Source organism: Peromyscus leucopus, chromosome 2, assembly GCF_004664715.2.
Source record: "Peromyscus leucopus breed LL Stock chromosome 2, UCI_PerLeu_2.1, whole genome shotgun sequence".
In the NCBI taxonomy this organism is placed as follows: domain Eukaryota; kingdom Metazoa; phylum Chordata; class Mammalia; order Rodentia; family Cricetidae; genus Peromyscus; species Peromyscus leucopus.
Window position 1 is genome coordinate 52956580 of NC_051064.1, and position 21645 is coordinate 52978224.

Here is a 21645-nt window from a genome sequence, read left to right on the forward strand (position 1 = left end):
AGGTTCCTTGACTCTGTTTTGTCTTCTTTTGCAAAGAAAGGATTATGTTCAGTCACAACTAAACTGTGAGCTCTGTACCTTAAAGACTTCGGGTACAAGCTGATAGGAATCACATTACTGTTTTCACTGGCTGAAGCTGCTGATCCAAACTCAGACAGCGATGGTTCTGATCCAAATTCCAGGGCCCCAAACTGAACATTTAATCCTGTGACATCTGCAGAACCAGGCATTTCCACTGCTGAAGCAGGAACCTGGAAAAGCAAAGCTCTGTCAGGAATAGAGGGCAGGGTCTCCAGGTCTCAAGGCTTACAAACAGATGCAAGCAAGTGGCTTCCGTGGGCTGCACCGTCAAAGAAATGGTGAGAAAAAGGAAGAAGAGAAACAGAATCTTTTAAACAGGGAATGGTCCACATTATTATAAATGGCTGGAGCGTTGTTGGGGATGTGTCATGGTAGTTGGTACATGAGGACACAGCAGTGATGAAAGCATTATCTGGTAAGGTAATCACACACCTCCCAACCAAGAGTTATCACACAATAACAAAAGTGCTTTAAATTAGACCCTCGGGTCTGTATTTGAACTAAGAAGAGACTGTCTCCCAGCATGAATTCACTCTAATAATTAGCCCAGTGCCCGAGAAATGGCCAAATCCTCCCAAGTGATGATGAGCTATACTTGAAGACACTGTATCCCAATGTCTAATATTCAGTTTTCCAACACTTGAGCTAGTGTGAAATAAACCCTTTGGGATGGAATTCATGGTGGAATGCCTACCTTAGAAGCTGGAGGTACCCGGCGCTTAGGGAGTTTGATGTGTTTGGGCTGCGGTTGGTGGGCAGATACAATGTTGTCAACAGCCACGTTGGGAAGCTGCACAAGTCTGTTGACAGGAACAGGACCATGTCCAGGTGCTGCCTCTCGGGGTTTGGCCTGGACAGGAAAGGACTCCAAACCAGGAGGAGGAACACTGACTGCCGGGCTCTGCTGTTGCTGTCGCTGGCTCAGCTGGCTAAGGACTGGGGACGGCTCAGGCTGAGATTTGAAGTCTATGAAATATAGAAAGAAACAGTGAGCAGAAACGAGGAATTCTGCGACGTCTGGACGTCTACAGCTTTACTTTCAGGAAGCTTCCATCACTACCAGGTGTTCTGAATCTATCTGAAAAGAGAGAAGAGGACGGAACAGGAGGGAAAGGAAACAAATCCAGTTGGTGACTGAAAAGGTGACTGAATGGTTTGTTCCTTGTCTCTCACGCAGAAGACATGAAGTAGAGACATCTATGGAAGGGCTACACACACCTGCCTATTCTTTTATCAATTTTGCTATATTCTCTGTGTGTAGCCAGAGGTCACCACTAAAATGTTTTCCAGAGTGGCTTTCTACCTTATTCTATTGAGACAAGGTCTCTCCCTGCACCTGGAGGAACTCCCCATTCTACTAGGCAGTGAGCTCCAGGGGTTAACCCCGTCAGCCTCCTCAGTGCTAGGATTACAGATGTGCACCCCTGCACCCAGCTTTGCCGTGGGTGCTGAGAAGCCAAGCCCAGATGTTCCTCCTTACAGAGCAGGCACTGCCCTGACGGAGGCACCTCCCGAGCCGTCCATTTTGATTACTGCACATCACGGGCAATGTTACAGACCATAAAGACATGTGTGACAAACCACGCTTTCCACTGCTGCTCTCATTCTTGACTGTCAAAAACACACACATGTAATTATATCTTCATTTCTTTTTCAGAGGCGGCTGCTGCTTTTTGTTTTGTTTTGTTTGTTTTTGGTGACAGGGTTTCTCTGTGTAGTTTTGCTGCCTTTCCTGGAACTCACTCTGTAGACCAGGCTGGCCTCGAACTCACAAAGATCTGCCTGCCTCTGCCTCCCGAGTGCTGGGATTAAAGGTGTGTGCCACCACTGCCCAGCCAAGGCTCCTTCATTTTAATGTGCAGAGAGCATCATCCCTCATCTTTAGGGCACTGAACTCAGCATATACAGTCTATTTTTTCATACTGGTATTTAGCTTAGTGCTAAAGGGGACTTCGGTGGGAGTTTTGTTCAGAAAACATCAAATTTACACATGCTCCCTCAATAGCAGAAAGTAAACCTTGACCAAATAATGATAGACTCCGCAGAATGACGGAATGAGGACGCACCTTAGCACTTGTGGCTTTCTTTCCCTCTGTAGTGCATGGTTAAAACCCAGGGCCTCACACAGCAACCAAGCACTCTACCTCTGAGCTGCACCCCAACACCCTTAGAAAGTGACTGAGCGACAGTCCATACTACTCTAAAGCTCTTTAGTCAGTGTTGCAAACTAATGTTTATATTCCCCTACCACGCATTTACTTACCTTTTGTCTTTTCATTTGGTTCCCTATTTGTTTCCCTACGAGCAGATCTGTGTACTGTGTGATATGCCCACGAAGGCTGGAAAAGGGCATTGGATTACCTGAAACTGGAGCTACAGGCGGTGGTTGAGCAAGGCCACGTGGACAGTGGAATTCCAACCTAGGTCCTCTGAAAGATCAACCAGGACTCGCTCATTCACCCCTCTAGTCCCAACTGCTTGGTTTTCCTGTAGTTATTTTTATTTATTTTTTTGGACAGGCTCTCATTATATAGTCCTGCAACTCAGACCAGGTGAGTTCCTCTGACAGAGACCAATTAGCCTCCCAAGTTCAGCGGAAATCAAGGCATGTTAACAAGCAGGCCCACGGCAGCTTCTTTCTGGGACAGGTTCTTCCTCTGTACTGGGTTGGTCTCAAGCTGTGGTGATCCTCCGCCCTCCCCTCTCCTGCCTGTTGGGATTCCAGGCATGAACTACCATACAACATTTCTGTCCTTCTAGCCAGGAATGTGTCTATTCCTGCTAACTGTACAATAAAGAAATGTAGGCGCTGGACAGTAAGACGACTCACTCCATTTTCCAAAGCTGCATGGATTCTAAGAGACCCTGGACAAGTTCTTCCTTACTGCTCACATTGAACTCAATATACTAAAGCAGCTCAGAAAACACACTTACCAAAATGATTGAGGACTGAGGACTGGGATGCTGAAGGCTTGAGGTCCCAAGAAGCAGTAGTGGCTGGGGGACTTGTATTGTTCTGCTGAGCACTTGACGTGGCAGCGAACGGGCTCAAACTGGGTGCTTTCAACTTGTCTAAAATCTGGGAGCTGGAGATATTCACCATCTTTGAGGGGGCCAGCTCTCCAAATCCCGAGCCCAGGACGGATGACTGTGAAGACAGGGAAGAGAGCAAGCCCTGAGCTTTCTTCTTTCACTTGAGGCTTGCAAACACAGTGGTCTAGAGCCCTGCATCTCGGATCATCTGAACAGGCCAACCTTGCTTTGGAGGACAGGAAATGAAAATGCAACTATGCCTTCACAATCAACAAAATAAAGCAGCATGCCTCCCTGCTTCGGATGGGAGGTTCAGAAAACAAAACATTTACTACAATCTTGAAAAAAATGGTTTTATTTATTAGTTCCATTTATTATTTTTAATTCATGCCTGCTGGGAATCAAATTTGGGTCCTCTGTAAGAGCAGTAACTGCTTTTATCATCTGGGCCTTCTCTCCAACCCAAAAATAAACCATTAAGAAACAAACCACTGCGGGGCGGTGGTGGCGCATGCCTTTAATCCCAGCACTCGGGAGGCAGAGGCAGGTGGATCTCTGTGAGTTTGAGGCCAGCCTGGTTTACAAAGTGAGTTCCAGGAAAGGCGCAAAGCTACACAGAGACACCCTGTCTCGAAAAAACAAAAACAAAACAAAAAACAAACCACTGAATGACAAAAACATGCTGGATAGACCACACACAAAACTTCCATAACCTGCAAACAGTAGTTCTCTCTAATGACAGGAATAGCAGAGGTCAGTTCTGAGCGTTCCCTGCAATGTTAAACTGAAGTCAATGTCGAAAGCTCACATTCTAATGCCAGACACTGAAACCTGCAGGAAGCTGAGGAAAGGCCCCCGACAGTCCTGGGCTCAGGTTGTTCAGATGACTAAGAACACCAGTCATTCTCTGTAAGTAAGGAAAAAAAACGACCAATGCTTCCCTCCTTCAGAGACTCTTTTTTTTTTTTAAAGAATTATTACAGTGTTCTGTCTGCATGTGTGTCTGCACTCCAGAAGAGAGCACCAGATCTCATTACAGATGGTTGTGAGCCACCATGTGGTTGATGGGGATTGAACTCAGGACCTCTGGAAGAGCAGCCTAAACATAGGTTTTTAGGAATGAACTTTTTTTTTTTTTTTTTTTTTTTTTGGTTTTCTGAGACAGGGTTTCTCCATGTAGCTTTGCGCCTTTCCTGGAACTCACTTGGTAGCCCAGGCTGGCCTCGAACTTTTTGCTACTCAGATGCCCGGGGGAATAATATGTGAGCCATCTTTCCAGCCTGAGTGTGTGCATCTGACAGAAGTTAAATCAAAGGAGAGGGGAAAAAAATTTTAATTATCAATTTTTTTTTTTTTTTTTTTTTTAAGGCGCCAAACTTGTGAGATCCTCGGGCCTCTGCCTCCTCAGTGCTGGAGTTAAAGGCATGCACCATCATGCCTGGCTATTATCAGTATTCTTAGGTGTGGAACAGCCCAGTTAGAAAATTCAGAGTTCTTCACTGAAAAAAACACACTAGGTCATGGGCAGCTTTGTCCCATCAATCACAGCTCCTGCCTCTTAACACATTTGTGCCAATGTTATTTTGCCATCAAAGCCCTGCTCAAGCCCATCTGGCGTAAGTCTACCCCAGTGCTAGTCTTCTCACTGACCCAGCATCCACCATCCATCCACCAGCTGCTATTATCAAATACTTTTTCTCTACAGCCACTGCTTTGCTCTCTGTAACACTGAGTACAGTCTCAGTTCCATCTGCTTCACTGAACCAAAAGATACAGAGTCCAAGTCCTAATACCACTGTCTCATTCTGCCTTATGTTAACCTATTTTTACTATTAGTAGTACTAGTAGTAAATTGTTATTTATTTAATTTCACCAATGATTATAAATGGTAGCGACTTTTAGAGCCGTGGCTCTAATATAATGTTAAACAGCTTTCCCTATAGTTTTGAGCTATTGATTACAGTATAAACAGACTTGATGGGCGAGCTCCATCTTGGACTCGGTGACCAAACAGACTCTAGAAGTTAGACACACTCCACCAGCAGCTATCGGGAAGGCAGAGGGAGCGCACTGATAGGCTTCCTCTGTATTTACTTCGCATTACATAGACTTCAGCCGACCTCCGGCAGCTACATCCCTTCACAGGCTGCACTCCAAGCTTACATCCTCACCCCACCCCTGCCTGTCTTCTTCACTGCCAACCCCAGAATTCTTCCTGGTGGATGGCAGTCACTGCAAAAGCACTGAGGGGCCACAGTCACTATGGCCCTCTAACAGTGGGGGAAACTATTGGAAGGAAAACCTAACACTCAAGTAAGGACCTCTGCCATATTACTTGTCCACTGAAGAGAAAGGAGTGTATTTCAGGGAGCAGAGTGCCAAGTGGGCACACCTGGACAGACCAGACAAACATCTGCATTCCATTCAATTTGAAAACAAAAATTTTAGAACATATTCAATACAGAAACAGACCTTGAAACGAAACCTAGGAGAAAATAATCACTTGGGCTGCCCTGATGGCCCACACAGTACAGAGTGGGAACTGACTCCTACAGGCTGTCTCTGACCTCTTCAAGGGGGTCATGGTGTACACACGGGCCTACCCACAAGTACACTCACAATAAATAGAAGTGAAAGAAAAGCTTTTAAAAAATCATTAATAAGAAGGAACCCTTCATCAGTAACTTGTCAGTTACTGGTCACTGACAAGTGAAAAAGTTTTTATCTCAGCCCAGGAAACTCAGTAGCTGAGCTCCACACGGAATCATCAGATATGTGCTTGGAAATCATCACATCATTGTTTCCTGGGCGAGGACCTACTGCCACATTTCACTCCTTGTCAGAAGAAACTGCAAGGCGTGAGCCATGAAGTCTCGAGGACTTGCTAACGGGCGCATTCCTGAAGACCCCAACTGGAAATAAATGAGTTACCAAGCTCTGCGGTGGATAGGCGTTGGCGGAAGCGGAGCCCCCAGTCCCTGATGCCTTCTGATTGTTGTGTTGAGAATTTGTGAAGACGAGTGCTTGCCCAAAGCCCTGCTGCTGGGACGCTTCAAAGGAGTTGGCTTCTGCGGCTTGAGTGGGAGGGGCAGGCTTCTGCAGCAAGGCCACCAGGTCAATGCTAAGCAGAGGAGAGACAAAGGAGCAATCAGCTGTCAGGAGCAAGTGGCACCAGCCAGCCAACTGGAGAGCAAATCAACATAAAGAAAATTTAGCCAGAGATTGAATAAGCAAAACCACTGGACAATGGAGTCTCAGAAAGATTAAAAGAGAGGCTGAGAAGTCACCAAACAGTTTACAAAGGCAAAGAGAACTGCAACTTTGAAACTGGCACTGAGAGGCTCCAATGACACCCCGGGAGGAACTGCAGTGTCTTACAGATACCATTACTTGAGCTCATGTTTCTTCAATTTTCTTTTTTTTTTCTATTCAACATTTTGATTTATGTCTGCTTTGAGACAGAGTGTCACTATGTACATCAGGCTGGCCTCTAACTCAAGAGTGCCCCCCCCACCTCTGCCTCCTCAGTGGTAGGATTCAAAGTGGGTGCCACCACTCACAGCTTCAATTTCCTTGAGAGAGTCAATCGATATTTGTAAAGCATCAAGACCTCAACCATGGCAGAAGTTTTTAAGTCTTAATTTTATTTTAAATATCCATATAAAGTGTGTATTATATCCTATAACACATTTAACCATGTATAATTTTCTCTCTAAAATATTTAGTAATAAAGGAATAACAAACTAACACAGACTTTCAAGACAGGGTTTCTTTGCTATCCTAGAACTAGCTCTGTAGACCAGGCTGGCCTTGAACACACAGAGATCAGCCTGTGAAGGCATGCATCACCATTACCCAGTGTAACAAAGTATCGTATAATGCCCCCATCACCCTGCCCCAAAGCATGGCCTCAAGAAGAATGAAGTCTGGGCTAAATGCTGCCTGCCACATGGATGACTTACCAGTAGAGTGGGAGCTGCAAAAGGTTTGCCCCCAACAGTTCTCTAACTGAAACAGGGTCTGGGGAGTTAAGTCATTCTTCATACAGAGCACGCTGCTAACCCATGTTCTTTTCCTTATACACAACCATTTTTACTCTCCTGAAACCAATTCAGTTTTGAGGCTAATAATCTAAAACCGTAGTTAGTGTTCTAATACGTGATGTCCCAACTCCAGTGATACAAGTCAGTTATGTATATTACATATAGTGCTAATAAAACTTGCAACACTTCCAGAATCAAAGCAAGTTCTACTCCAAAAGGTTAGTAAGACTCAAGTGAGAACCAGTACTGTAGATCTTCTGTAAAAGCACTTGAGCCTGGCAGGGTGGCACACAATTGTTATCCCAGCATTCAGGAGGCAGAGGCAAAGAGATCTCTGGTCTACAAAGTTACTTCCAGGACAGGGAGAGCTATGTAGAGAGAACCTGTCTCAAAAATAAATAAAAGGAAATACAAGAAGTCCAGGGTTTTGACCAGTGAGATGGCCACCAAAGCCTAACAGCCTGAGTTCAGCCGCAGGGACCAACATGGTGGAAGGAGAAAACCAACACTCATGAACCGTACCCTGACCTGCACTCATGTGGGAACACATCACACCTACACCCCAAAATAAAAAACCCACAATAAAAAAAAAAAAGGAGGAGGAACCCTTCATCAGCCCAGGAAACTCAGTAGCTGAGCTCCACACGGAATCATCAGATATGTGCTTGGAAATCATCACATCATTGTTTCCTGGGCAAGGACCTACTGCCACATTTCACTCCTTGTCAGAAGAAACTGCAAGGTGTGAGCCATGAAGTCTTGAGGACTTGCTAACAGGCGCATTCCTGAATACCCCATACTGAATGAAGTTGTGCATGGTGGTGCACACCTTTGATCCCAGCAATTGGGAGGCTGATGCAGGTCGATCTCTGAGTTTGAGGCCAGTCTGGTCTACTTGGTTCCCAGACGGCCAAGGTTACAAGGTGAGACCCTATTACAAACAAGCAAGCACAAAAGCACATCATACTGAAACAGAAGGATGTGGCCAAACCCTAGGGATAATAGTCACTGGCAGCAGTGGAGTTTGCAGTCCCTGGTGCTGTCTGGTTAGCTGTGTTGAGCAGAGCATTTGGGAAGACATTGGCTTGTCCAAAACAGCAAGGTAGGTGTGTGTGTGTGTGTGTGTGTGTGTGTGTGTGTGTGTGTGTGTGTTTTGTTTTTTATCATTTTGGTTGGGTTTTTTGTTTGTAACAGCTCTGGCTGTCTTGGAACTCTGTGGACCAGGCTGTCCTACAACTCACAGAGATCCACCTGCCTCTGCCTCCGGGGTGCTGGGATTAAAAGACGTGCGCCCCCACTGCCTGGATATGTTTGGGTTTTTTAACAGAAGGTTTCAGGTAGTCAAGGTCAGCCTCAAATTTACTTTGTATATAAGCCTTGCTTTGAACTCCTGATCCTTCTGCCTCCCACTCCTGAATGCTAAGATTAAAGGCATTCCCCATTATGCCTAACTCCATTATCTTGTTTTTCATATTTATTCATTTTATGTGGTGTTTCACTTGCAGGTGCATCTATGTGCCACATGTGTGCCGGGTGCCTGTGGAGATCAGAAGAGGGCAACAGGTTCCTTGAACTGGAGTTATGGACCACTATGAGCAGCCATTGTAGTGCTAGTATCTAACCTGGGTTTTATGCAAGAATAAGTGCTCTTAACCACTGATCCACCTTTCCAGCTCTCTCAATTAAAGAAATCAATCTAAGAAATTAAAGTACCACTAGTAAATTAGTCATTTTTCACTTAGTCATAAATGCAATGGAGGTGTATGCACCTTTCTCTCCTATAATAAAGTTCTGTCTCATTTAGCTTGGTTTTGAGAAGCCAGATTCAAATTTGCCTTCTAGCATTTAAAATATTTTTTATTTTAAAATTAAATACCTTTAGAGCATGTGTGTACACATGTTTGCATGCTTGTATTAAGGTCAGAGAACAGGCTGTAGGAGTCAGTCACATAGACCCTTAAAATCATTTTCAAAGGTGTCTAGAATTACTGTGAATAGTACGATACCGTAAGATCAGCTAAACCTAGTATGGTGCCGCATCTGTAAGCCTGGGGAGGAGGACGCGGCAGTAGGGACTGCTGTGGGAGCAGCCTAGACTACAGGGCAAAACCATGAGGAGGAGACGAGGCAGTCCCACCATGTGCACATTCCTTTGTGACCGGCCTCACTATAGCACACGGCATCTTTAACCCAGAACACTTCTGCCTCGGCCTTATCAACACTGGGATCAAGGCAGCATTAACTACCAAACCTGACCATCCAATCCAGGACGGACAAAAGTGAGTGCCACACGTTTTCCTCTGATTTCTTCCACAACAGTGCTATGGCACATGGGCATGGTGCACATGAACCAATGTGCACAAACACACAAAAATAAATAAATGTAAAACAATGTTTTTTTCAGGGTGGACAGCTCCTCTGAAGGACAACACAAGGCTGTCTATCTTCTAGCCTCTACACACCTGTATCCTAACACACACAGAGAATGTTAACCTCAAAGGGCCTTCTTCTTTTTCTGGAATTTAGCACATTATAACTAATATACCCATTTAAAATGACTAGTTTGAATCAGGATAGAGACCATCTAAACAAATGCATGGAGAAACCAAAGAATTAATGTAGTAAGTGTATTCTTTAAATGAACAAATTGTTTTAGCCAGGAATAGTAATATAACACCCAGAACTCCAGAGGCAGAGGCAGGAAGATCTCTAGGTTCTAAGCCAGCCTGGGCTACATAGTAAGACCCTGTCTCAAGGGCAAAACCAAAACTTTACTGAAGACTATCTATGAATTATAACTAGGTTTAGTATACTCTGCAGCCAACTGCTAACAAATCCCAACAACATGTCACTCAATCACCCTTGGACACACTAATAGATGTGAATGAATATGAGTGCTACAGGCAGGGGAAATACAGGCTAGAGAGAGGAAAGAGAGAAACTCAAAGATCTGAGTAAATACAGAAACAGTTGCCCTAAAAACAAATGAAATTTCAATTAGGCTCTGAATGAAGAAAAGATAAAAAGAAAACCCAGAAAAAATGCTTTACCTTTGCCCAGGTGATATGTGGTTCTCTGCTGGAACAGACGAAGCAGTGAAAACTTTGGTTTCAGAAAGCTGTATGGAAAGTTCAAGAGGAAAACCTTTACTCTTAGTCTGCACAATACAAAAGCAAGGCATATTTGACTGGTGACCTTTTCAGACAGCAGAGTTCTTATGGCCACCAGAGGGTGTCCAAGATAAGCAACCAAGTGATCTCCCCAGGCAAGGCAAGCATGGCTCAGTACACCTGCAGGAACGATGTCACACTAAGGGCAGCCTTCAAGTACTAGGATTCCATCTGTGACACCACAGAGCAGTGAAAGTGCTGAAAAGTAGGACACTCTGAAAAGGGTGACTTTCTATTTCATTGATTAGTCATCTTTAGTCCATTTTAAGTCACAGGCTTATTACCTTTAGATCCATGTTTTACTTTATGTGGACGTTTGCCTGCCTGAGTGTGCCTGAGGCATCAATTCCCAAGTCTGTCCTTGACCTAAAACCTGAAGGCTTAGTTCTTCCCCCATCACTAAATAAATAATTTAAAAAAAAAAGGCTGGGTGGTGGTAGCGCACGCCTTTAATCACAGCACTCAGGAGGCAAAGGCAGGCGGATCTCTGTAAATTCTAGGCCATCCTGGTCTACAGAATAAGACAGCCAGAGCTACACAGTGAAACCTTGTCTGGAAAAAAAACAAACAAAAAAAGGGTGTGGTGGAATATGCCTTTAGCCCAGCACTTGAGAGGCAGAGGCAGAAAGATCTCCCTGAGTTCTACCAGCCTCGTCTGGAGTTCCAGGCCATTCAGGGCCACGTAGAACAGTGTCTCAACAAACTGAAAATGCCCATTTCTTTCTGAGAAACACATGCTGAAAAGCCAACTGTTTGAGAAGCAAGGACAGCAGACAAGAGGAGGGGGAGGAGGGAAGAGGGGGGAGGAGGGAAGAGGGGGGAGGAGGGAAGAAGGCGGAGGAGGGAAGAAGGTGGAGGAGGGAAGAAGGCGGAGGAGGGAAGAAGGTGGAGGAGGGAAGAAGGCGGAGGAGGGGGAAGGGACTAGGAAGGGGTGGAAAGCAGTGGGAGCAGCAGCAGCAAACACAATAAGATGAAGAGCACTGGGCTTTTTCTGAGAGCAGCCATGACACACTGAGAGGAAGAAAGGTCTGAATGGACACTGGACACCTACATCTTCAGTCCAGTCTTCTGTTGTCCACTCTTCCACAGAATTTTTCCAGGCACCTGACAGGGAACAAAAATATTACCAATGATTCTGTGTATTATGCAAGAAAAACAATTCATCTCATTAGTAATTTACTTCACAATCCAAGAAACATGATTTCTTTAAATCTATCCTAATCTTAGTAAAAATAAAAAATGATTCTAGCCGGGCGGTGGTGGCGGACGCATTTAATCCCAGCACTCGGGAGGCAGAGGCAGGCGGATCTCTGTGAGTTCGAGGCCAGCCTGGTCTACAGAGAGAGTTCCAGGACAGGCACCAAAACTACACAGAGAAACCCTGTCTCGAAAAGAAAGGCGCAAAGCTACACAGAGAAACCCTGTCTCGAAAAACCAAAAAAAAAAAAAAAAAAAAAAAAAAAGATTCTATATAAAATACCCAGAACTAAATGCTTAAATCTAATTAATGCCTCAAACTGCAATTTAAGAAATATTTTAGCAATTCTGCTGTAAGAAAATGCAAACATGCTAAAATAAATAAGTGCATAAAAATAAAGACAATCAACAATGGATTTATTCCTTATGATACACATTATTTTACAGGTGAGTACTAAAACAGCCAGATATGGTAGAATACCCTTGAGGAGGGAGCTCTGTGAGTTCGAGGCCATCCTAGTATATACACACAGTTGCGGCATAGCTAGGACTATGTAGGAAGCCCGTGTCAAACAACAATCTAAAATAAACAGACAAAATGGAAGGCAGGGCAGGTCACAGCTTAAGGACAGAGTGCTTGCCTAGCATGTGTACTTAAAAAAAAAAAAAGGGCACCACAGAGTGAGTTAGTGAAGTGCTCACTGTGGAAGTATGAGGACTTGAAATCAATTCTCATAACCCATGGTTTATTTTTAAAAAAAAAAAAGTGTTCAGGGGCCAGGGGGACAGGGAAGAGTAGTTGTCAGCTATCCAAGCATGGAGGACGGAGCTTGAATTTCCAGACTCACGAGCCTGGCCAACCCAGTGACAGGGAATGGAGACAGGTGGATACCAGAGCTCAGCTAGCACGGCTCAATCAGTGTGCCTCTGGTTCAGTAAGAATGTGGTGGAAAGCAGTAGAGGAAGGTCCCTGGTGTCCTCCACCAGACTCCGAGTGCTTACTTTGGGTATGTTTCCCTGCATAGGTCATATAAACAAACAAACAAGCTGGGTATGACAGCATGAGTTGATCCTTGGGAGGCGGGGACAGGATAGCTCTCCGAGGCACACTGGCAGGCCAGCTTAGCCCACTGGAGGCTCCCAAGTGAGAGACCCAGTCTCAAAACACAAAAGGTCTATACGGCTCCTAAGAAATGACACCCAAATTTGACCTTGGCTTCATGTATGTGTACCCACATGTGAACCCACACGAGCACTTAATTACAGTTTAAAGAGAAGATAAAATTTTAAAGGAACATTGTTTTAATGCAAATCTGCGCCAGGCCCTATATCAAGTAGATTGCTGTTATCAGATGTAAAGAAAAAGGTTAAAAAATATTAGCTTTATTACAGAGTTCCCAACTAAGTTCACACAATGTCATTACCATAACTGTCATCCTGTTCTAAGTTCAGAGGAACAGGAAAATAATTTTAAAATTAACACAAAAGGAGGCCGTGAGAAACTGAGTTTGTTTCTAAGCAGGAAGACATCATGTGTGATGATAGCTGCAGGCAGGGGAAACCATGAATCGGTGTGTTGAGAATTAGGTGGGAGAGCCCGAGGCAGGGGTGCAACAGCCTGCAGTATAAAAATGCCACTCATTGCCTAGGAGGAGGGCAGCTCAAGACTCTTTTTTGCCCTCTGTTTTGTTATACAAGGTTTCTCTGTGAAGCCCTGGCTGTCCTGGAACTCAATCTGTAGACCAGGCTGGCCTCAAACTCATGGAGACCTGCCTGCCTCTGCCTCCTAAGAGCTGGGATTAAAGGCGTTCGCTGCCGCCGCCACCACCACCTGACTGAGCCCAGACTCTCACCAATTCTAGAACATTTAAACTTTACAGTAAGAATTTCATGCAAACAATTGAATTTCAATCTATGGTCCTCTACCCCCACACCTATGGGATAGCTTTGATAACATTATTTTCAGCCCCACACAGTATTGGGTTGAGCTGGCTGAGAATCTAGTTCACTGGTAAGGTGTCTGAACAGTATGTGCAATGCTCTGGCTTCAGTCCTAGCACGCCAAAAACTAAAAGCCCAGGAGCAAGGAGTACAAGAAAGAGCCATAGGAACAAAGTAAACACACACTCGTTTTATAAAAAGACACAACCAATCTCCTTCCTTCTTCCCTCCCTCCCTCCCTCCCTCCCCCATCTCTCTCCATCCCTTTCTTTCCTTTTTGGTTTTTTGAGACAGGGTCTTACCATACAGCCCTGGATGTTCTGGAACTCCCTATGTAGCCCTGGCTGGCCTTGAACTCAAAGGTCTACGTGCCACAGCATGAATGTGGAGGTCAGCGGACAACTTGTAAGGGTCAGTTCTCTCCATGTTATTTATGGGTCCCCAGGACTAAAGGCATCAGGATTGGGGACACGTGCCTGACTGGCTCAAAGGTTTCTTTCTTTTCTTTTGAGTCTGGCCTCAAACTCTCTTCAACCTGCACCACACCCACTTCATGCAGTGCTGGGGTCAAACCTGGGCTTTCAAGCACTCTACCAGGAAATGACATACTCGGCTCTGGATGATTCTTAACTATGCAAAACTTCAAAACAAAACATTCATCATACCTTTGAGTCCATAAGAACTTTTATTTGGCAGCTCCTGAGATATACTGTGAGGCTTTGCTATCCCTTCTGTGGACCAAAGTAAAAGGAAGGCTTACAGCATATGAAAACAAGAGCGATGTCAGCACACAAAAGAGTTCATTATTACAGCAGCCCCTCCGCATGCAGAGACCAAGGCCCAAAATGTTAAATGGAAAATTCTAGAAACAAAACTTCAACCACATTCATATAATCCTTACAGTTTTGACTTCATTTAGTTAGTTTTAATTGTTAAATGTCTTACTATGCCTAATTTATACATTAAACTATTGGGGCTTGCTGTTAAGTCTGGTGTCCTGAGCCTATTCCTGGAATCCACTGGTGCAAAGTCTCCTGACCTCCTCACATCCACTCACACAAAACGAAAAAGGTAGAAAGCAATAAAGAAGATGCATAGTGCCACGTTCTTGTTTCTGCAGGTGTACACATGAGCACAAGAACCCACACCCATGCCCATACACACAAATTCTTAATGGTTCATGCTCACTGAGATTTGTATACATAATCTTTGCCTTGCCCAAAGCAGGTAAGATTCGCTCCTGTCTTCTTTGTGAAATGTGTGTCGGCCTCACTGTTTTCCCACTCAGGGTTGCTCTGTTCTATTCACTATAGTGAACAGCCCTGAAACGTCAAAATCTTCGCCCCAGTCAGCTAGACAGAAGACTCATGCTTCCCGCTAGATACAGTGTCAACCCATGATAGGATTCTGCTAGCTCCATGCTGCCTATGACTGTTATTTGAGATTAAGCTTCTGTTAGCTCCATGCTGCCTATGACTGTAATTTGAGATTAAGCTCTTGAGTTCTTGGTTGTTTCATCACAATTGTTTGGATTACCATAAATTCTCTTCCATGTCTTTAGACTGAAGGCAAAGCCTGCTAAGATGGGAAGTGGAAACCATGGTGAAGCTACCTATCAGTACTTCTCAGTACCCTGGGGAAAGGAGGTGGCAGCAACGATAAGAATTCCAACTCCAGAACATCGAGCATGCCCCCCTTTGGTAGAAACCATGCTAGATATTCTCTACAAAAAAATCAATCTTCTACCACTGAACTACATCCCCAGCCGTAAAAGATGCTAGTTTTAAATTATGATCTATTTTTATTTGACTTGCAATTGTTTATCGCTACTAGAAAAATATCGTCTCACTTTTAATTATGGTTACAATTATGTATGCATTTATTAGAATTCAACCTGCTCTGCCCCTAAAAATTACTGAATTATTATGACTATTTTCCGGCAAGTAGGAGCATATAACTATGTGCCTGGTGCCCAAGAGGTCAAAGGAGGACATTGGGTCCCCTGCAACTGGATTTTTGGATGGTTGTGAACTACCCTGTGAGTGCTGGGACTACTTCCTGCAGGAAGCAGTTATAGGCAGGGTAAACTGCCTGGTGTGGGTGCTGAAACTCAAACTAGAATTCTCTGGAAGAGCAATTAAATGCTCTTAATGGCTGGGCCATCTCTCTAGCCAGTCTCCTTTTTTTTTTGGTTTTTCGAGACAGGGTTTCTCTGTGTAGCTTTGCGCCTTTCCTGGGACTCACTTGGTAGCCCAGGCTAGCCTCGAACTCACAGAGATCCGCCTGGCTCTGCCTCCCAAGTGCTGGGATTAAAGGCGTGCGCCACCACCGCCCAGCTCTAGCCAGTCTCTTTTGGTAGTGGTGGTACCAGGGCTTTGTGTATGGTAAGAAAACTCTTCACTGCTAAGATAAATGGTGTTATCATTTTTCTGTCTTACGATACTTTCTAACAGCTTGTTCAAAATGGTATAGTAACAAAAGCACACAGAACTTCAAAGATGTGGATATAAATTTATCTTTCTCTTATAAGAAATGGTATTGGACATCACACCTACAAGCTGAGCTACAACCCCAGGGCAGAGAACTATGTTCTGATATTATCTATAATGTATGACACCAATTCTTTCTCTTGATATATCTCATTAAGTAGTATCAATTATACTAGTAATTTTTGAGAAGTTTTAGGATCTCTCTTTTTAAGACAGACTACCATGGTTAGTATATGGCATATTCTCTAAAAGACTCGTGTATGGAAAGGGTGGTCCCAGGTGGGTCAATATGCTGGAATATAATGAAACTTAACTGAAGTAGACCCCTAGAGTCAGTGTGACCTTGGGAGCTATAAATTCTCCAGAGCCACTCTTTCCTGGCTATCATGAGGTGACCAAGCTAGTTCCTCTATGCCTGGCTTGTCATGATGTTACTACCTCATCATGAAATCAAAAAAAAACACAAAGAGGGCTAGGCATGGTAACCCACACCTCTAATCATGACACTTGAAGGCAGAGGTAGGTGATGCTCTGTAAATTCAAGGCCCTGTCTACATAGAGAAGACTCTGTCTCAGAAAGTTTAAAAAAAAAGAAAAAAAAGATCAGCCATTACAGACTGAAACTTCTGAAACTGTGTTAAAGTAAATCACTCCTCTCTTATTTTTCAGGTATTTTATCACAAAGAAGATAAGTCTGACTAAGATACAAGGTCTCACTACAGATTTCATGCTGTCCTCCATTCTGTGGTCCTTCTGCCTCAGCCTAAATTCCACCACACCCGAATACTAGGTCTTTACAAATATTTCTAAATAGCTTTTGTCTTCTCTGTAGATTCATTCCTAGACCACTAACTATGCTATGCTTCTGAGATAGTTTTATAGAATGTGTTTGCTTGCTTGAGACTGGGTCTCACATAGTCCAGGCTAGCCTTACACTAATCACATAGCCAAGGCTGACCTTCAACTCCAAAGCATCCTGCCTTTCCCACTCAAATGTTAGGATTAGAGTTCTGTGCCACCACAAAAGGCTGATGCTTCCAGGTTTATAACTTCTGTACATTGGGTTATAATCAATTTCACTGTTAGTTTATTGTATAAATTATATTTTTTTTATAAATAAAGCTTCTGTAGTTAGACTACCAGGAATTAGTCATCAGAGGATCTCTAAGTAAACCAATAGTTAACAACTATTGACTTATATATTCCAGAAAACAATTAAAAAAGCTGAGCATGGTGGTACATGCCTTTTATCCCAGCTACTCAATAGGTAGATTCAAGTGGATCTGAGTTCAAGGCCAGCCTGGTCTACAGAGCAAGTTCCAGGAGAGCCAGGACTATACAGAGAAACCCTGCCTCAAAAACCACAGCCAGGCAATGGTGGCACAGGCCTTTAATTCCAGAACTCAGGAGGTAGAGGCAGGTGAATCTCTGTGAGTTCAAGGTCAGCCTGGTCTACAGAGGTCTAGCCTAGACTGCTTCACAGAGAAACCCTGTCTTGATAAACAAAAAAGCAAAACAAACAAACAAAATTTAACTTTCATCAGCCACAACGCAGAACACTAAGCAGTTTTATTTTATCTCTTAGGGACGGAAAGATGGCTCTGCAGTTAAGAACACTGGCTGTTCTTCTAGAGGACCGGAGGATGATCCCCAGTGCCCAAATAGCATTGCACAATAACCTATAACTCCAGTCCAGAGGATCCAATGGCCTCTTCTGGCCTACTCAAGCACTGCACACATGCGGTTTCCAGATATACATGCATAAAACACACCAATAAACATAAAAGATAAAAATAAATCTTAAACTCTTCTAGCTGCAAGTAGTGGCACATGCCTGTAATTCTACCACTTCAGAGGCTGGGATAAGAAGATGGGTGGTTCAAAGCCAGTTTAAAATACAAAGCAGAACTTCATCTCATTTTGAAAAGGAAAGGCTGAGCAGGAGAGATTGCTCAGTGGTTAAGCACATATACCTGACTTGGCCTCAGGCAGCTAAATACAGGTCATGCCTCATCATACTCAGATAACAAAACATTTTAAAACCATTTCTAGGGGCTGTTAAGGATGTCTGCTTCTCTTCCAGAGGACCTGCATTCAGTTCCCAGCATCCAAGTCAGGTAGATCACAGCACCTGAAACTGCTCTAGGAATGTGGAACTCAAACTCACATGCACCCCTCCTACCAGACAGACAGACAGAAATACTAAGAAGTCTCTGAAGATGGGTGTGATGGCTAAGTTTTGAAATCCCAGACTTCTAGACTATGGGACAGGAGGATCACTGAAAGTTCAAGGCCAACTCAGGCTGTAGGAAGACCATTTCTCAAATACAAACAGAACAAAACACTTACCAGGACCTTCATCTGTACCATTCTGGGCAGCTTCCCAAACTACCAACTTTGTCCCACAGCCATCTGTAGAAGCAGACTCTGAATAGTCTGCAGGGTTGAATGTCCTGGGGTTTGAAGTAAACAAACAGAAACTAAAACAAGTTTCAAAATCACAAAATAAATTTTGTGTACAAAAATACTCCAAATTTGGCCAGGTGCGGTAGCACACACCCATAATCTAGCTCTGGGGAGGCAAGACAGGAAGGTCTCTAATAGCAAGGCTAGCCTGGTCTACACAGCAAGCATCAGGCCAGCCAAAGCAACCTTCAGAGACCCTGTCTCTAAACACAAAAAAGAAAAAGTAAAACATATTCCAAACCAAATAAGCTCAAGATCCTTGGAAGGGCTGCTGTAAAAGGCCTCGGCCTGGGTCTCCTCCTCTGAGTATTTGATGGCAGCCAACTCTTGAAGCCATTGTGATATAGATTTTTTTTTTTTTTCCCGAGACAGAGTTTCTCTGTGTAGTTTTGGTGCCTGCCCTGGATGTCACTCTGTAGACCAGGCTGGCCTCAAACTCAAAGATTCACCTGGCTCTGCCTCCTGGGTGCTGGAATTAAAAGCATTCACCACCACCACCTGGTGTGATGTATTTTGTAAACATTTATTTTTATTTTACTTTATATGTATGGGTGTTCTGTCTGTGAACCACATACTTGGAAGTGCCCTGCCCAGAGCCTCCCTTAAACTGCAGTTACAGATGTTTGTAAGCTGCTGGTGGGTGTTGGGAATCAAACCCAGGTCCTTTGGATAAGCAGCCAGTGCTTTTAACTGCTGAGCCATCTCTCCAGCCCCTACAAGGAAGATTCTGTTTGTTTTGTTTTGAGACTGTTTTTCAATGTAGCCCTGGATGTCCTTGAACTGAGTAAGTAAACCAGGGGTAACCTTGAACTCACAGATATTTGCCTGCCTCCCAAATGCTAGGATTAAAGGTTTATGCCACCACGACCAGCCTGATACAGATTTTTTCATTTTCTATTTAGTGTGTGGTGATTCACATGTGCTACAGCACACTTATGGAGATCAGAGAATGGCCTTCAGGAACAGGTTCCCTCCTCCACCAAAAAGGTCTCAGCGACAGAACTTAAGTCACAAGTCTTGGCAACAAGCACCTTTAACCATTAGGCCCAATGGTACAAATGTCTTGTTTTTTGTTTTTCAAACAGGGTCCCACTATGCAGTGCTAGCAAGCCTCAAACTCGCATAAATATGCCTGCCTCTGCCTCTCAAGTCCTAGGATTAAGATGTATGAACCTCCACCCCATTTTTTCATTTTTTGAAGATAGGATCTGTCTCATGTATCCCAGGCTGCCTATAAACTCAGTATGTAATTGAAGATGACCTTGAACTTCTGAAACTGTAACAGGCCTGCAGACCTAATACAACTGATACCATGATGGAAGTATCATTCAGGCCTTGGAACCCAGTACACAGGCAGCAACACCTGCCAAAACAGTAACAAACTCCCAATCCAAAGTCTACAGTTCTGAGCAAGACCCTAAATGTACCAACCTTGTTTTTTGGCTTCTGTAGCTCTACTTTTAGCTAACTGTTCCTGCTAACTGATGTATGTCAATCCAGGGTGTAGCTTTTGTGCTTAAAAGCTCAGCCTGACAAAGGCTCAGAGCTGCAATGTGTCTTAAACACCTAGAGTAGTTGCTGGCTAGCTAATACAGACTTTCCATTGGCTTAAACCCATGTCAGTTTTCTTTGGTGGATACCTCATAACAATACTCCTGGAATTACAAGCTTGTGCCAGCATCTCCCGTTTTATGGTGTGCAAGGGCCTGAACCCAGAGCTCTCTTTGCCTGTGCTAGGGAGGCACTCTATTAACTACATCTCCAGCCAAGCTTGCATATCTTCTACAAAGGAAAGGCTACTTTAGGATCATCTTTCTACTCTTATAAATGGTCCTCAAGTTTCTACAATTTGGTCTTTGGCATCCTAAGTAGTTATGAGACCTGAAACTTTTCCAGCCAAGAAAGAACACCAGTAAGTTTCCAATGAAGAGGCGGGCGAGATGGCTCAGTGGTTAAGATCACTTGCTGCTCTTGCAGGACCCACAAGACTGTTCAAAATGGCCCAGAAACCATTTCCAAAGACCAAAAAAGTGGACACTCTCAATGCATCGTGTAACTTGTTAATTTCAGAGGGAAACCTCATAGGTACCCTCTTGCACATGGAACACAAATACACACTCAAGGCTCATACACAAAATAATACATCTTTAAAAGACTTCCAATGAGAAGTAATATCGAGAGTTAACCCGTCTCCTTCCCTCCTGTCAGACTCTAAGCTTGGCATGTTTATTCAGGGGAAGTCAGCTTTTTGAAATAAGGTTTTTCAATGTCACTCTGGCTGTTCTGGAACTTGCTATATAGACTAAACTGGCTTTGAACTTACAGAGATATATCTGCCTGCCTCTGCCTGGGTGTGCTGGGGATTAAGGAAGCGTCTGTGCCATCATTTTGTTTGTTTGTTTGTTTGTTTTAAGACAGGGATTCTCTGTGTAGTTTTGGTGCCTGTCCTGGATTTCACTCTGTAGACCAGGCTGGCCTCAAACTCACAGAGATCCGCCTGGCTCTGCCTCCCGAGTGCTAGGATTAAAGGCGTGTGCCATCATTTTTATTTTATGTGTACAAGTGTCTGACCTATATGCACATAGATATATATATATATAGATATAGATATAGATATCTCATGCACATGCCCCTGCCCATAGAGGGATCCAGAAGAGTATATATCAGATCCCCTGAAACTGGGGTTACAAATGGCTGTGAGCCACGATATGGCAGCTGGGTGCTAGGACCAAGCCAAGTCCTCTCCAAGAGCAACAAGTACTCTTTAACCACTGAACCATTTCTCCAAGGCCCTAACCTTGCCTTTGAATGCAGTTATATTCTTCTTCATGTACAGCTATAGCTAAAGAAATGTTCTGTACTTCTCTCTATTTTCATTAAAACTGGTGAGATGGTTCAGCAGGTAAAGGCACTAGCTGCCAAGATTGACAGGCTAAATTCAATCATGGGACACAATGGTGGAAAGGATGCCTCTCAAAAGTTGTCCTCTGACTCCATATGGACGCCATGGGTATGTTCACAAATACAAGATAGATATAAAAAAATAAAAATAAGATAATTCAATCCTAACTGAACAGCTATAAGGCATCGTGATACAGGTGATTCATGAACAAAATAAATAGGAATGTTACAATAAACACAGAAGAATAAGAAGTAAATAGAAAAGCTATGAGTTTAAAGGTTGGGGTTCGATATTTGAGTTGTCTGGCCACACACAAAAGAAAC

At 43.8% G+C, this 21645-nt stretch overlaps 1 protein-coding gene and 2 non-coding genes across 12 annotated transcripts in view; all 3 read right to left on the reverse strand.

Moving 5' to 3' along the window:
* Ubap2 (ubiquitin associated protein 2) overlaps positions 1 to 21645 on the reverse strand; it is an 85272-nt gene that overhangs the window by 12188 nt on the left and 51439 nt on the right. For 6 of the 10 annotated variants that reach the window (XM_037202511.1, XM_037202508.1, XM_037202512.1 and 3 more), the window contains 8 exons: positions 18304 to 18434; positions 14131 to 14196; positions 11379 to 11431; positions 10208 to 10275; positions 6046 to 6235; positions 3016 to 3229; positions 776 to 1047; positions 79 to 251 (listed from right to left, as the gene is read on the reverse strand). In XM_037202511.1, coding sequence (XP_037058406.1) covers positions 79 to 251; positions 776 to 1047; positions 3016 to 3229; positions 6046 to 6235; positions 10208 to 10275; positions 11379 to 11431; positions 14131 to 14196; positions 18304 to 18434 — 1167 coding nt within the window. The remainder of the gene's footprint in view (positions 1 to 78; positions 252 to 775; positions 1048 to 3015; positions 3230 to 6045; positions 6236 to 10207; positions 10276 to 11378; positions 11432 to 14130; positions 14197 to 18303; positions 18435 to 21645) is intronic. The other 4 variants (XM_028884036.2, XM_028884032.2, XM_037202514.1 and 1 more) reach the window with 3 other exon arrangements.
* Positions 5844 to 5924, reverse strand: LOC114703297. The gene has a single exon (XR_003736118.1). It is a non-coding gene; the product is annotated as a small nucleolar RNA SNORD121A (small nucleolar RNA).
* LOC114703296 lies at positions 7773 to 7853 on the reverse strand. The gene has a single exon (XR_003736117.1). It is a non-coding gene; the product is annotated as a small nucleolar RNA SNORD121A (small nucleolar RNA).